Genomic DNA, 15,046 nt, shown 5'->3' with positions numbered 1-15,046 from the left:
CCTGAAGGCCACTGGCCTTCAAGAGGCAGACAGGCCCCACCCTCACCGCCCCTCTCTATGCACTGAGGTATGCATGACTGTTGCTGTTCTGACTTGAAACAGCAGATGTCTTTGAGATGACCAAGAAGTGGAGAGCTGTCCTTTTTCTTCACGAGTGTAGCACACAGTGCTCTTCGCTCTCAGCTGGGTCCAACCTTTACCTGGATCATCTTCCCTCAGCAGAAGAGCTTTCTTTAATGTTTATTTTAGTACAGTCAGCTGCTGATGATTCTCTTAGCTTTTGTTTGTCTGAACAAGGTCTTTGTCCTCATTTGTGAAAGCAGTGCTTGTTGGGGATGAATGGGTGCTTGTCAGTTCCCTCACTTCTTCAAGGGTGCCGTGTCATTGTCTCCTGTGCTTCATTGTTTCCGACCAGAGCCTGGCCCTTGTGTTCATCTTCATCTTCTTGTGTATAATGTGCTAACCCAGCTGCCGGCTTTCGTCTACACGGAGCTGGTTGCAGCAACTGGGTCCCGTTGTATTCTGGTTTGGGGCCTCTTTTTATCAATCTGTGCATTTGCAACTAACTGTGTTTGAGAAATGCTTGCCCCCCTCCCCCCTGGTCTTCGGGTGCTGCCTTCCTCCCCAGCCTCTCTCACCCCCATACTCGGTGTCCTGGTATTGCCCAAAGCCCTGTTCTTCCTCCCCATTCCCTGGGTCACCCTCAGACTCGGTGTCCTGGTATTGCCCAAAACCCTGCTTTTCCTCCCCATTGCCTGGGTCACTCTCAGACTCCATGTCTTGGTACTGCCCAAAGTCCTGATCTTCTCCCTGACCTCTCTCACCCTCAGACTCAGTGCCCTGGTATTGCCCAAAGCCCCGCTGTTCCTCTCTACTTGGTGGATCAACCTCATAGTTGGTGTCCTGGTATTGCCCAAAGCCCTGCTCTTCTCCCCCATTCCCCGGGTTGTGGGGGAGCCCCTACTTCAAAGAGGCGCTGCGCTGGTCTGCAGAGGTGCCTGCTCCAAGTCTATCCTACAAAGCCCTTTTATTTCTTGTATTGCTCCAGAAGTCTTCTTTGTGATTTCAGAGCTTCTTGCTTCATTACATTTCTGTTTCCCTTTAAGGCTCTTTCAGCTCATTCATTACTTTTATCTGCATCTGGTCCTATGGATTGAGGCTTTTGGAAAGACTGGCCACAGTTTGTTGCTTCTTTGCATGTTAGAGCATTTTGATGCCAGATATGACATCTCAGTGCTCAGCATTTCTTTTTGTGTCTTGTCATCTCTGTTCCATGTTTCACTCCTCCCCCCCTACTTTGAGGTCTGGTAGGTAGTCACCCAGGGGTCCACTGGAATCTGTCAGAGCTCACCTACTACCTTTTTTCTTAGCAGGGCTTCTGTTTCACATGCTATGCCTACTGTCCACCTTTAGCAAAGTAGAGGTGGCCTGTCGTCCTCCAGTCTGGGTCTGGTATGCAATATTTTCTCTCTAGCCAGTCTTTCATGGTCAATGGTGAGGTTGCCCGCTTTGGGCTTTGACTGTAAAACAAGATGGTGGGATGAGCAGTGTCAAGTTATGTGGTGATGGATGTGTCCAGGCCCCTGCTTCCTTTACAGAAAAACCCAACAACTGACATCATTGTCAATATTTATTTATAAGAAGTGAGCCTTTGGGACTGCCTGGGCTCTAGAGTGGTCTATGACAATGGCTCCCAACCTGTTTTCAAACCTCATTTCTCTGTTGGGTTCAAACCTTAATAGCCAGCAGACCCCAGGTCTTGGGAGACATGCTTCCTTGGCATGTGGCCCTGGGAGAGTCCTCAGAGTCCAAATCACAGTGTCTCCATCCCTGGGAGGCCTTAGGATCCAGGTATCTCATGGGGATGTGTGGAGATCAGAGCTTGCACTTCCTGGCCTGCTCCTTATGTGCCAAGAATGCATGGGCTTCCATGTTACTATGGCTGCCACCATTCCTGTCTCCTCCCTCTCTCCTTCTCTCTCTCTTTTTTTGCTCCACTCTGAGATGGTGCAGGTTTCAGGGTGTTTGGGCCATAACTTGTGCCTGGGAAGTGTGCTTGTAGAAGACGTGGCATCTGGGTCTTTGCTTACTACTCACTCTTTCTTCTCCAGGGAACTGCTCTCAAGTGATGCCATGAAAGAATACAACAGGGCTCGTGTCTACCTGGATGAAAACTACAAGTCACAGGAGCATTTTACGGTGAGACCTTTTCCAGCCATGGTGTGAGCCCTAGGCCCTGTGAGCCCAAGTCTTGGCTTCCCCTACCAAGTGCAGACTTCACTTGCTGCCTTGTTGCAGCACAGTGCAATTGGAATGAAGTGAAAGTTTACCACACGCTGCTGCTTATGGAGTGGCCTAACAGAGTTGGTGGCTGTGGCACAGATAGATGACTCCAAGTTGCCTTCTCATCACTGTGGCAAAGGAAATCTGGGTGGGAGCTGGGATGTGGATGGCCTGTGGAGGTATGCTTGCCCTGGGATGCATGATAGAAGAGGAGGAGTCTGGGGGGTTGGAGAAATGGCTCAGCAATTAAAGGTGCTTGCAAAGCCTGATGGCTTGGGTTTACTTCTCCAGCACCCACATAAAGTCAGATGCACAAAGTAGCACATGGATCTGGAGTTTCTTCGCAGTGGCAAGAGGCCCTGATATGCCCATTCACAAATAAATAAATAAATGAATAAATAAATAAGTGTTTGAATGAGTGATTTTTTTTTTAATAGGAGTGTGGGATCTTCAGGCTGGTTTAAACAAGAGACTGAATTGAAACTTGATCTGTTCTGTTGGGTCCTCCATGCCTGTAGCCTTGTCTGTCTTCTCCAAGAGTTCTAGGTCTGGTGGGACTGTAGCCCCAGTAAGGTGCAGCTGCCTGGGAGGTAGGAGGTGGTAGGAGGGGCCAGTGCTCTTCAGAGGAAATGCTGGACTGCTTCTGTTGTGCAGGCCAGCATCTCAAGTTCTGTCTCTGGGCTCTAGGCCCTCTGAGTTCGGGTTAGCTCCCCTCCTTTCTTTCCCCATGTCCTTCATGTTACCCTCTGTCACACTGCCACATTCATAGCTGCTTGCTTCTCTTTCTTTTCTGTGAGGAGAGGTCTGACAGTGGTCCTTGTCCACCATCCCCTCACCCGCCTGGGCTGCAAGCCTAGTGCGAGCAGCCACTCAGCCACTGTTAGTACTGTCATATACAGATGGTGAGGGGGTGTGCCATGGTGGCTGGACAAGGGTGTGACCCCTGCCCTTGGCTGTGACTTTCAGGCTATCCTTGAGTTAGAGAACTTGTGTCAAAGTTTCAGTTTCTGTGTCTAATGTCAGGTCATTTCTGTCCTCGTCAAGTTAAGGTCATCCTATAACTACAGACAGCATATCCTGCATTAGCTGAAGCTTCTCAGTCCATACCTTTCTCACTCATCTGATCTCTGAACTTTCTCTGTGGCACCTTTTACCCACCTTCAGGATGCACTTGCCTCCATCTCTGCCCTGGTCCCCTGCAGTGCATCATCCTGTCTCTCCTCCCTCTTTCTTCCTATGCCCTCCTCTGCTAAATGCTTTCTCCAAGCTCTTTACTTTCTTCCTTCATTTTAAAAGGCTGCCCTTTAGCCCTCTGGCTTTCCTTTGCCAGAACCCAACTTCCTGTCTCCCCAAATGGAATTTAGGTATAAAAGAAGACCTACATATAAAAATGTACTGGTGGGGATGAACAGCAGATTAGGTATTGCAAAAGAAAAGGTGACTGAACCTGAAGAGAGCCATATGAAGTATTGGAAATGAAAGGAAAATAGGCCTGAACCACCTGGTGGAATATCACTCTGAGATGTCACAAGGCCTGATATCATGTCTGGGGCCCCAGAGAGGGTGAAAGAAACAGATGCTTGATGAAATAATGTCTGAGGGTTTCCTCAATATCAAGAATTTGTAAACCCGTAATTCTGACACGGCAATTGGCTTCCAGCAGAACCTCTAGGCAGGGAATTTGGAGGTCGTCAGTGTCAGATTGTGGGGCACAGGTGCTGCCCAAGGCTTCTTACCACCTGTTCTTGGGAGAGGTCCCTAGCTCCCTGTCTTCTGTCTAGCCTGCATTTACGTCATGCTCCAATGCAGGTATTGTCTGTGGGAAGGTCACTCTCTCCATAATCCCTTTGAAATATAAAGACATAGCATTGTATAAATACAGGGCGGCGGAGGGTGAGCCCTGCATGTCCAGGCGGGAGGGAGCAGGGCTGTGTTGGCATTGCAGGAGCCTTAAGAATGAGTCTGGTGGAGATGGACAAGCCACTGCATGAGTGGTGTGTGGCCTGTAGTGCATCCATCCCCCTATTTTCTCAGTGGGCAGTGGCTGGCCTAGCATCCCTCTGCAGGCATTGGGTCTCTTCATCTACATTTGGTGTGTCTCTGTGGCTTGGATGGCTGTGTGTACTGTTGGTAAGGGTGGTTCCCTGGTTGTCTGGAGCCATCACTGGAGGCATAGATCAGCAATCACTTATCCCTGGGTGCAACTAAAAGTAACAGCACCACCCCCCAATATGGCCTTCAAGCTTATCCACTTCATGTCTCTTCATTGCCTTCCACAATGTGTTATGGCCTCAGGGTGTCCTGTTAGTGAGGACCTACTCCCTTGGGATCCTGTTCAGAGCTGGCATCCTCAAGACAGCCAGGCAGCCACTCTTCTGCCCATCCTGGTGCCCTCTAGCTTCAGACAAAGAAATTCAGTCTTTGTAAGATTGATGGTATCAGTACAGTGTTTTTAGCTGAGTCTGGTTCAAATAATAGGCCATTAATTGAAAGGGGAAATTGAAATGAATTTATCTTGTACATAAATGCTGTCATGGGCATTAATAGGGATCAGAAAATAGTGGCCTGTTTCCAGCAGGCTGCTGAACTGAGCTGCACCTTCCCTACAAGCTGGGGGTGGGGGTGGCGTGTCACAGTGGGTCTGCTGTTCCTGGGGGTGGGGTGGCACATCCACCTGCCAAGCCTTGTTGCAGGAGATGCCCCACAGGCTTTAGAAGTGGGAGATTTGCAAATAGCCCTAGCTGCCAGGAGGTGGCGCCAGCACAGCATCTGCAGCTACAGTGAGCCTTGCAGGGACTGCTCCTAGGGGTCAACTGAAGAGATGACACTAATTTTTGCAGACTCACAAGAGCTGTTGTATTTGGCTATTGATATGAGCAAGACTCTCTGCCAGTCTACTCTGACTTGAGTCTATGAAGATGACCCCTTGGTGGCTGGGCCCTGGGCTGTATCCCTCTCCCAGCTTTTGTCACTGACTAGCTTCTAAGCAGTTTTATATAGTTAGGTGTCAGAAGCCTGGGTCTCTAGAGGTGCTGCAGTCTAGCATGTTATGTTGTTACCACTGGATGGTGTGGGTCATTGTCCAGGTCCTGAAAACATGTGTAAATGTCTACATTAGGACAAAGGATATAGTCCAGGGCATTGGTGTGGTGGTCACAGGAGCTACACGAGATGGGAGTGAGTATGCTGGTACCCCAGGGCACCATGAGTACTCTGTCTGTCCTTCACCAGAGCTCACTGTCCATCAGCTGGGCACAGGGTTCTGTTTGAAAGTCTCATTCTCCGCAGTGGCAGTTTCTGCTCTTTCTTGCCTTGTAGCGTGGGATTGTTACAGCACATGCAGGTCCTCAGTCACTGTATTTGGAGTCACTGGATGAGTAGGTCTCCAGGCAGAGCAGCAGAGTGCTGAGAGTGTGAATTAAATATGGATGTCTACAACCCCTCCAGGTAGAGGCAGACTTGTATTGGTGAGGGCTGGCACACCAGCAGAAGACAGAATTAGAGGCCATAGGTGCTGAAGCGTGTTTACCATTGGGACCTGGATGAGTTTCCTTGGCCTGGCTCCAGGTGTCCAGGTCTAGATGAAAACACAAGACAGAGTCTAGGAGGCAGGAGGGAAACACATGGAGTGGTCTGCCAGACACCTCAAGGCAGCAGAGAATGAACTCCCTAGGGAGGGGCCTGTCAGCAAGGCAGAAGCTGAAACACTCTCTGTACCCCAAGAAGAGTGATACCCAGCAAAGAAGGACCCCAAGATCTTTGCCATGTGTGGAGACTGGCATTGCTGGTAATTGCAACACCACTGACTTGAGGATCCCTGTCCCTGAAAGGGAGCCCTTCAGGCATTTGTAGGCGTGGTTGGGATCTGGATAGGCATCCTCATCCTAAGATCTCAGTCATGCTTATGCACCAGCCCAAATGAACCGAGTTGTTCTCAGTTTAATCATCAGTGAGGTTGCCTATTTCTGTCTATATTCGTGGTAAATGAAGCATGTAGCTCTTTATTGAAGAAGATTGTGTACAGTCCTACAGCTGGCTATAGCAGGAACACTGGAAGAGGGGAGACTTAAGAAACAGAAGCTATTCTCCCCAAATGAGAGAAGCCTGCCAGGTGCCTGGAATACACCATTATGCTGTCCTTCCTGCTCTTGGGTCCAGGAGGCCCCATCAATTGCCAGTCCTTGACTCCTTCCTGCATCCTTCTCAGGTGTGACATGTCAGTGCCAACAGTGGCTTGACGGTCTTAGGGTATGGACTGTCATTATCGGGTCCTAGGATGTTCAGATGAAGAAACTGAAGGGACTGCCCTGCACTCTGCTGCCTTGTGCCCATGCCTGTTCCTACAGAGACATGCATAGACACAGAAAGGCAACTTAAAGCAGAGGCCTGTCAGTTCGCCCTCTTCCTGTGGGTTGGGGCTGCCACTTCTGGTCTCCTAGGACCTGTATGACCTTCTGCCTTCGCATTAGCCTGCCTGCTTGCACCTTCCTTCCCTTATCACCTTCCCTGCCCACCCTAGCCACCTCCAGGAGTGTCTTTCCCACCCCCTCCTGAGGGACCTCTGACCTCTAGCGGGAGTGTTTTCCAGACACGCTTTCCTCTCTGGGCATCTCCACTGCCAGAGATTGGCTCAGTGAAGGCACACATTATCTCTGCCTCTTGGTGCAAAGGAGGAAGCCATGTGTTGTGAGAGTATTGGTAGAGTATGCCCCTGTAAACCATCCATGTTGGTGGAGGCATCATGGATGAGATTTGCGTGCTAATAGCTCAGCACGACTTGAAGCTGTGTCTGTTCGAAAAGCAATACTGACAGAGTGAAGATAAACCTCTCTTACAAGGATGGGCTCCACAAGGCAGGGCAGGATTTTCCTCTGATGATGTTGTACCCTGCAGCAGGAGCCCTTGGATTGGTGTTCATAGGGTGATCCTTTGGACCTGCCTGATAAGCTGGGCCAAGGGAGGAGGTCTGTGAGGAAGGGTCCAAGTTGGAACCTGAGTTCTGTGCCTGAATGAAAAAGTGGCCTTAGGCCATTCTGGACAGTGCAGAAGAGAGAGTGCTGCTGGGTCCCTGAGCTGCCCTCCCTCCTCAGGCCTTGCCCATGTCCAGCCTGTCATCCTTTCCTGAGCATATGCCTCTTGCCTGTAGCAATTCAGAGGGCAAGTCCCTGGGCCCTTGGCATCACTGTGCTTCCTGGTTGACTTTCACAGCAAGCCCGCCACATAGGCTAGACACTGAGGAAGTACCTGGGTGAAGTTTTACAAGGCTGCACAAGTGTCTATTGATCAGACTCTGTAGCAGCATGGAAATCATGTGTCTGATTTAGCTGGCTACTTGGAGGGGCATAGAAAACGCATCGTTTACCTCCTGACAGGCTGGTGCATCGATAGGACGACGTGGGTAACGGCTTTCCTGTACTCCAGCTTCAGAGTGGCTAAATGAGGAAGAGATTGCAAATTTATTTTCGTGTAATTCCACTGCTGTCTTGCTTTGCTGCAGAAAACATTGCTGTTCATCATAGCTTTGCTAGTTGCCTGTCTGGCCCAGGAAGCCAGACAGAGAGAAGGGACCATACCCCCTGTGGTGGACTTTAGGCATGGCTTGGGACTGGTGAAGTCCCCAAAGACCACCATGTGCTCCCACCCTATTCTGGTATTCAAGGTCCAAGGTCTCTGGTCCTGGCTGGGTTTTGTGATCAGCTCTGAATGCCTTCTCAAATTGGAAGCTGTTAAGTAGCACCCAGCTAGGTCTCTTGGTTTTGCTACCATCTTATATCCAGAGGAGAGGGTGCTTCTTGAGCCATGAGAGCTTTTGCTGTTCTGGTAAAGCCCCTGTTGGTCTCTGCATTGAAGATGGCCACAGAGCCAGGATATGGGAGGAAACCCTTCTCTTTCAATGTGGACTTTCATGACCAGCCAAGAGCAGTTTGGAGAACCCATACCTTAGTAATGGCTTTGTGTTGGAAACAGACTTTGTTGGTGTGGGTGATAGCCACTGAGAAGTCTGAGAATGCTTAGTCTGGGGCCACAGGGCTCTAGAGCAGCTAGGCATGTATCTACAGCCTCCTCTTGCCTTAACCTGGGCTCATCCACCCCTGACCACAAGGGTGGGAAAGAGTCTGTGGCTAGAGGTGGAGCATGCACTTCAGAGGGCACATATGCTTCCTAAGGTACAGTACCCAGAGATAATCCAGCATGCTGTGCTCTTCTTCCCCAGCAAACATAATACAACTTGGGTTTTTCACAGGGATGCACTTGTTCCACATCCCCATATAATGCATGCCCCTGTCTACCAGGGCTTCTGGTAGCAGGACACAGGGGCAATTACCTTGCTGGGCACACAGGTTGTAGCTTGGGCTGCATCTGTTCCCCTAGGAGTCTTGATTATGCACATCCTGTGGGGAGAGCATTGCATGGGCTCCTGATCCTCTGGCTGGTTCACAAACAGCAGTAGGCCAAGGCACAGAGCAAGGGTGAGTTTGAGGTCTGCTTTCATTGTGTTGGAGGCCAGGGCTTGGAGAACACCAGGTCTGGCTATGGCTACAACAGGCAAAGCCAAGGCCCACTTCCTGGGTGCAGGAATATTTTTGTCCTCACAAAAGCTCTGCTGAAGCTGTTGCCTAGTACCAGCGCCCTGTGCTGAGGGCTTGGGCCTCTGAGGCCTGTCAGCTAGGCCTGCTGCCGACATCCAGCTGCTGAATGTCTCACCTGTGAGTGGCGGGCTCCTTCCTGCCTCCATATTGGGTTGGGGTTCCATTCCTTTTCTTCCCCTCCATGTTGTTTCCTAGACAGCCAGGAGCAGACCTTTGCTGGGGGGATCAAGCTAGAGAACTCAGGCGTCAGGCATGCGGCTCTTTTCTGTTGGTGGCTTTGGTTTTCTTGCTGAGCTCTGTGCCTTGTCTACAGAGTAAGGGTGGTGGCTCCTCCCAGGACATGATTAAGGCTGATGTGGGACTGTCACATGTGGCACCTTTTCCAGGGAAATAGTTGCCATGCATATCCCCAGAGTCCACTTAAGGCTCCTATACTTCCTGGCCTCGCTACCTGGGCAGAACCCCTCATGCTTTGGGTGAGGCTGAGAGTGGGAAGGGATGGGGTGCCTTCCTGGAAGACTTTCCCACCAACCTGTGACTGGCCCCTTCTGGCTCCCTCCTAACAAGATTTTAGGAGAAATTTATAGGAAAGTATTGTAGTTCACTAATGCAGTTTGATCCAAGGAAGGGGAAGGATAGGTGAACATGCTTTCGATGAGCGACTCATGTCTGCCAGCAGCAGCCCCTCCCTCCAGCCCTGTCCTCTTCCTGCTCACCTGAGGCCTGATGAAGTGAGAGGAACAAGATTGGTTTTACGAGGGTACCAGGCACCTGCACTCAGCTAAATCATGGCTGTCTGCACCCCTGGCAGGTGATGACCTGCCCTCCTGCCTCGGCACCATAGCCCCGTGGGATGTGATGATGTGCGGCTGTGCAGCCAGGCTGCAGTGAAGGTGAAACTGTCGTATCGATCTTTTTAGCACTAAAATATGAGCCGCTTTACGCTGCTCTCCGCTGCTGTGATGTGAAAAATAATAACTTGGATCCAAATTAAAAATATTGATCTCTAGAAGGTGTTGAAAGTAAATAAACACCTTCCGAAGTTTTCGGGTCAGCCGAGGAATGGTATTCAGCAATAAATGTGTCGGCACGTCAGAGTCAGGGTTCTTGATCTGTTTTTCCTCTGAATTGATTTTTCATTATTTACTTCCTAAAAGTGTTGGAATTTGGTCCTCCACCGTTAAATCCCAGTGTTTGGGCAAATGATTTCTTTGGGGCTTATGAGGTGATCCTAACCCACTCCCTCATTGATTGATTGATTTTTGACTCAATGAGCTTGCAGTCCCTACTTTATTTAGGACTTCCATCATAATTTTTTATACATTTAGGCTTGACTTTTTTATTTCCCTGTAACAGATGAGCTGACACTAGGCTATCAAACCAGGGAAAACAATTGCCACGAGGTTCATTTTGTTGTGGGCTCCATGCATCCATGAGTTGACAAGAGGCATTTCCTGGCCCTGAAGGGAGCTTCTAAAGCTGGGGACCTCAGTTTAGCACAAGCTAAACCTGGTGCTCCCAGGAGGGTTGGGCCTGTGGGGACCCCAGCATCAACAGATGGCTGGCACTCTGGTTCTTGTGAGCCTGAGGGCAAGTTGAGGTAGGTCTCTTGGAAAGTTTACCTTTCAGGAGGCAGCAAAGACTTAACAACTAACCATGTCTCCACATAGCCCAGCAGGGGACCAAAGGTGTCAGCACAATGGGAACCATGTGTTGGCCCAGGCCTTCTGGGTTTTCTTGGATAGAAGATGACTGTGTCACTCAGCCTGCTCACTGCACACCTTGGGGACCCACTTGTCAAGAGTCCAGTAGGGTGCTGCCACTGTCAAAGCCCCCCTTGGACATAGGGCCAAACTACCAGCGGGAGGAGGGGGCTTGGTCTCCAGCAGCCAAGACCATGGCTGGCTGCTGAGCAGACTCAGCTGTGTGTTTGTGGGGGTCCGCAGACCCTCACGTGCCCCTGCAGATGTAGGGAGACTCAGATGTGTTCCTGTGGATGTTGACAGACCCAGCTGTACCCATGAGAGTGTCAGGAGACTCAAATGTGAATGCTCATGCAGACACTGAGAGCTATAGGTGTGGCCTTGCTGTGGGGTTACTTGTCAGCTTTGAGAAGCAGCAGATCATGTTCCCAATGTTGTCCACTTTCCAATGGAGTCTGGGAGGGAGAGCCATGGTAACTAGGATTCCCATCAGACCGCAGTACAGCTTTGTGCCCTTCATAGGCTTCTCATAGAGTAGTCACATGACCCATGGCTGCCCCTACTGTACAGTTGAGATGGACCTCCCTTTTGTCATCTCAGATTGGAACCTAAGACAACAAGGCATAGGAGGAGGCTGGGGTGTCTGGTGACTGATTTGGAATAGAAGGGATGGGTAACAGGTGTTCTGGGAGGACAGGGATCTGGCAAGAAGGATGGACATCCCAAGTGGGGCCTGGGCTCTTTGATAAAGGCTAGGGTCTCCTCCAGCCTTGGAAGTGGCCATGCTGACTGTCTGGAAGAAATGGTAGGCCTCGGGAAAGAGCTTTCACTGGCTGGGTTTGGGAAGCATTTGACTGAGGCGCGGGAGGTTTCAAAGGCCAGTGTGCCTGTGGGATAGTGGTATGCACCCTCAATATTTCCCCTCCTCCATCACTCCAGCATTGCTAGCATCCGTCTTGCTTTCAGGTGTGGCACTAGCCAGTGAAGATGTCACTTATACACCATTATACATAAGAGATGACCAGGACTCAAGTCATCGTTGTATTCATGACTGGCTCTCCTGGGTTGGGATGACCTCTTCCTGGCAAAGCTCACCTCTGAATGCCAGCTGGTAGTAGTACATTTTTAGATAAGGCTGCCCTCTGGTAGGTGCTGTTGCCTGTCCCTTCCCTAGCAGTGTCTCTGAAGGACAGCATGGAGGAGTTCCAGACACTGCCACCCCATCTCATGGGGCAGAGAGTACATGGGCATTGGTCTTCTTGGGATCCAATGTTTACCAGACTCAACAGAGGTTTGGGGCCTACTTACCTGCTCTGAGGTGCAATCTGCCTATTTGCTCGGGTACATTGTGCGCTGGGCCTTCTGTTGTCACAGGATGTGAGGAGGTTGATGGCCACCCTGTCTCCTGCACTCAGAAGCCTCATTCCAGTTGCTGGGTACCAAGGGTGTGGTTCATGCCTGGGAGGAGTCTACAGGAGCCTGTTTGGGGGGAGAGGTGCTGAAGAAGCATCTTGCAAAGAAGGGTAGGAGACGTTGACATGTACTGCATATAGTTGGCCTGGACTCAGTGATGTTTGCTGCTCACTGGTTATCAGACCCTGGGGCTGTCGGGTGCAGGCTATGTGGAGCATAGCAGATGGGCCAAGGTATCTGCTGAGTTTGAAGCCCTGACACTGGGCTGTAGCTAGCTCTACCTACTGGTCCAGTGGGCTGGTCACTTTCTCAGCAGAACTAGCCAGGCTCTGCTATGTCACTTGTGAGTTTTACTGGGTCCTGTAGCTAATGTCTCAGGAAAGACACTAGTGTTCTAACACAAGTGAGTCCAGTCCGACAGGGTAGACACCAGTGAAGCTACGTTCACACACTGACCAGCGGCCTCCCTGGCCAGCCGTGCCCCAGTTGGGTCCTCCCAGCTTCCATGAACCATGTCCTTAGTAGAAGTTCAGCACCAGAACAGAGCACAGCACAGTGAGAGCCTGCAGTCACAGCTGGGCCCCAGAACCAGGCTACATTCAATACATGACATATTGCATGTGGCAGAATACATGATGTATGATGCAGAGCACACCTCATGCTCTGTCCTATGGAGCTTATAGACTTCAGGAAACAGATGTTTACACCAGCATACATGATGATGTGGGGAACACCTAGCACGAAGGTGTGGCCTGCAGGTAGTGCATACCTCAGAGATCCAGTGGCTAAGGAGCAGAGGTTGGAGGGAGCAGCATAGTGAGGGGCTCCCCTCTGGTTGACACATTGGACATCTGAACATGATTGGCTGGGAGGAGGAAGCCAGAATCATAGCCATTGTTAAAACATCAGGGAAGGAATTAGGTTGTGATGAGGTTCTCAGTGGGGATTGCTTCAGGTTTGGGGGTAAGAAATGAGTCCAGCTTCTGGGGACACAGCAGTTATTTTAGTTTAAAGGCCTGTCTGATCTTGCTTTTAAGTTTACATTAAGGTAAATATACAGAGAAATATACAGAGAAGACCCAAAGTATTGATCAACCTGGTTTGTTTCTTTTTCTTTTTTCTTTTTTTTTTTTTTTTTTTTTGACTGGTCCCTTGCTTGTCACTAAAGAGGTGAGGGTCAGACAGTGGGTGGAGGCCAGGGGCTGTAGAAACCAGATGGAACATGGCCAGTCCTAGATCTTGCTCCCTCCCCCACACCCTTCTACTCCATCTGAGTCACATAATGCCCCTAAGTACATACTTCTGCTATTTGGTGCTGTGGTTTTGAGACACAATTGAGAGGCAAGCTGGGACTATGGGGCTTAAGACAAAATTGCTGGGTTGGATGCATTGGTAGCAGTAAGGACAAGGCCTTCTTCAGAACCTGTGTCTAGTGAGTGCAGAGCTCTCATGAGCAGTCAGAACAGACTTGCTAATGGTGATTGTACTATATCTTCGAAATCTTGCCATAGAGTCAGTGGCTTGTAAGCTATCAATTTGTAAGTGTGGAAGTTTAAATTTAAATAACATTATTCTCTAGAGTAGCCTCAAAAATAAACATTGTTAAGAGCCGGGCATGGTGGCGTACACCTTTAATCCCAGTGCTCAGGAGGCAGAGGTAGGAGGATTGCCCTGAGTTCGAGGCCACCCTGAGACTCCATAGTGAATTCCAGGTCAGCCTGGGCTAGAGTGAGACCCTACCTCGAAAAACCAAAATAATAATAATAATAATAATAATAATAATAAAAACATTGTTAGCTAGGCATGGTAGTACACACCTTTGATCACAGCACTTGGATTGCTGAGGGAGGAGGATCACTGTAAGTTCCAGGCCAGTCTGGCCTAGAGTAAGACTCTGCCCCCAAAAACAAAACAAAAATATATATCCACACTGCTCAGGGCTGCTTAGGTCAGAGCTATGAGATCTGTATCCTGAGATGCTCAGCACATTGCTAGTAGACACCAGTGAGAGCAGAGTCCATGTGGAGCTGTACCAAGCTCCTTAGATGTCTCTTCTCCCAGATCGACATCCTGAGTCAATGCTGCTGTAATCAAAGCCTCAGCCAGACTCTTTGTTGAAATTGAAAAACGTTCTAAGATTTATTTATGTGGAAATGCAAAGGACCTACAATAGCCACAGAAATGTTGAAAATGGTCACAGGACTCATTATAAATCTAAAGTGACCAACACAGTGGGTATTGGCATAAACCTAGAACCGGAGATCAGAGGTCAGGAAGGTAATCTAGAATTAGCCCCAGACTTGTGATTCTCCTACCTCAGCCTCCTGAATTCTAGGATTATAGGAATGTGCCACCATGCCCAGCTGATCACTGATTTTTGACAAAGGTATCGGGGCTATTCAACCAGAAGAGAATGATCTACAGAAAGCAAGGCCATGACCTTGAGATGGCCACTGCAGAGAGAACCTCAGCTTTCATGGAAACCATGGAGAGTAATCTCTGTGGTTGCAGACCTGATGCAGGAGTGAGACAGGAGAACTTGGCCTGAGGACATAGTAGCAGAGCTTAGGATCCTCACGGATGGTGCAGCAAGCACAGGCTATTGGAGAACCAGGATCATCTGTTGGATTTTATCAAACAAAAGCATATCAGTTTACAGCCTCCAAGATAATATTAGCAAAATTTATCTACAAAGAATTTTTACTTGAAGTTCTGTATATTAATACCTCTTACAACTTCTTCTGGTGCCAGGGTCCAGTTTAAGGTGGACCAACTCTCACTGAGGACATAAAGGTAATGAACAGCCATAGGCTTTCCAATCTCACTTTATGTCTAGTACCTAGGTCAGGGTTATCACCTCTTTAATGCAAACATGGGTCTGCTGCTGTAAAAGGATGTGCGGGGCCAGAGCCAGGGAAACCCCATCTGAGGGCATTGAGGAGGGTAGGCTCTGCTTACCTCCAGCAGCCACCATGTGACTCCATGCACCTATGCCAGCTAACTGTGATGACTGGCTTATGACCCTTCCTGTCCACCCTAGTGTCCCCCACTCTCAGA

General features: G+C 49.6%; 1 protein-coding gene across 2 annotated transcripts in view; it reads left to right on the top strand.

Moving 5' to 3' along the window:
* Inpp5a (inositol polyphosphate-5-phosphatase A) overlaps positions 1-15,046 on the top strand; it is a 198,750-nt gene that overhangs the window by 95,415 nt on the left and 88,289 nt on the right. For both annotated transcript variants that reach the window (XM_004669649.2, XM_004669650.2), the window contains exon 4: positions 2,112-2,199. In XM_004669649.2, coding sequence (XP_004669706.1) covers positions 2,112-2,199 — 88 coding nt within the window. The remainder of the gene's footprint in view (positions 1-2,111; positions 2,200-15,046) is intronic.

This window comes from Jaculus jaculus, chromosome 1 (assembly GCF_020740685.1).
Source record: "Jaculus jaculus isolate mJacJac1 chromosome 1, mJacJac1.mat.Y.cur, whole genome shotgun sequence".
NCBI classification, from domain to species: Eukaryota; Metazoa; Chordata; class Mammalia; order Rodentia; family Dipodidae; genus Jaculus; species Jaculus jaculus.
This window is presented reverse-complemented; position numbering and strand designations above follow the sequence as displayed.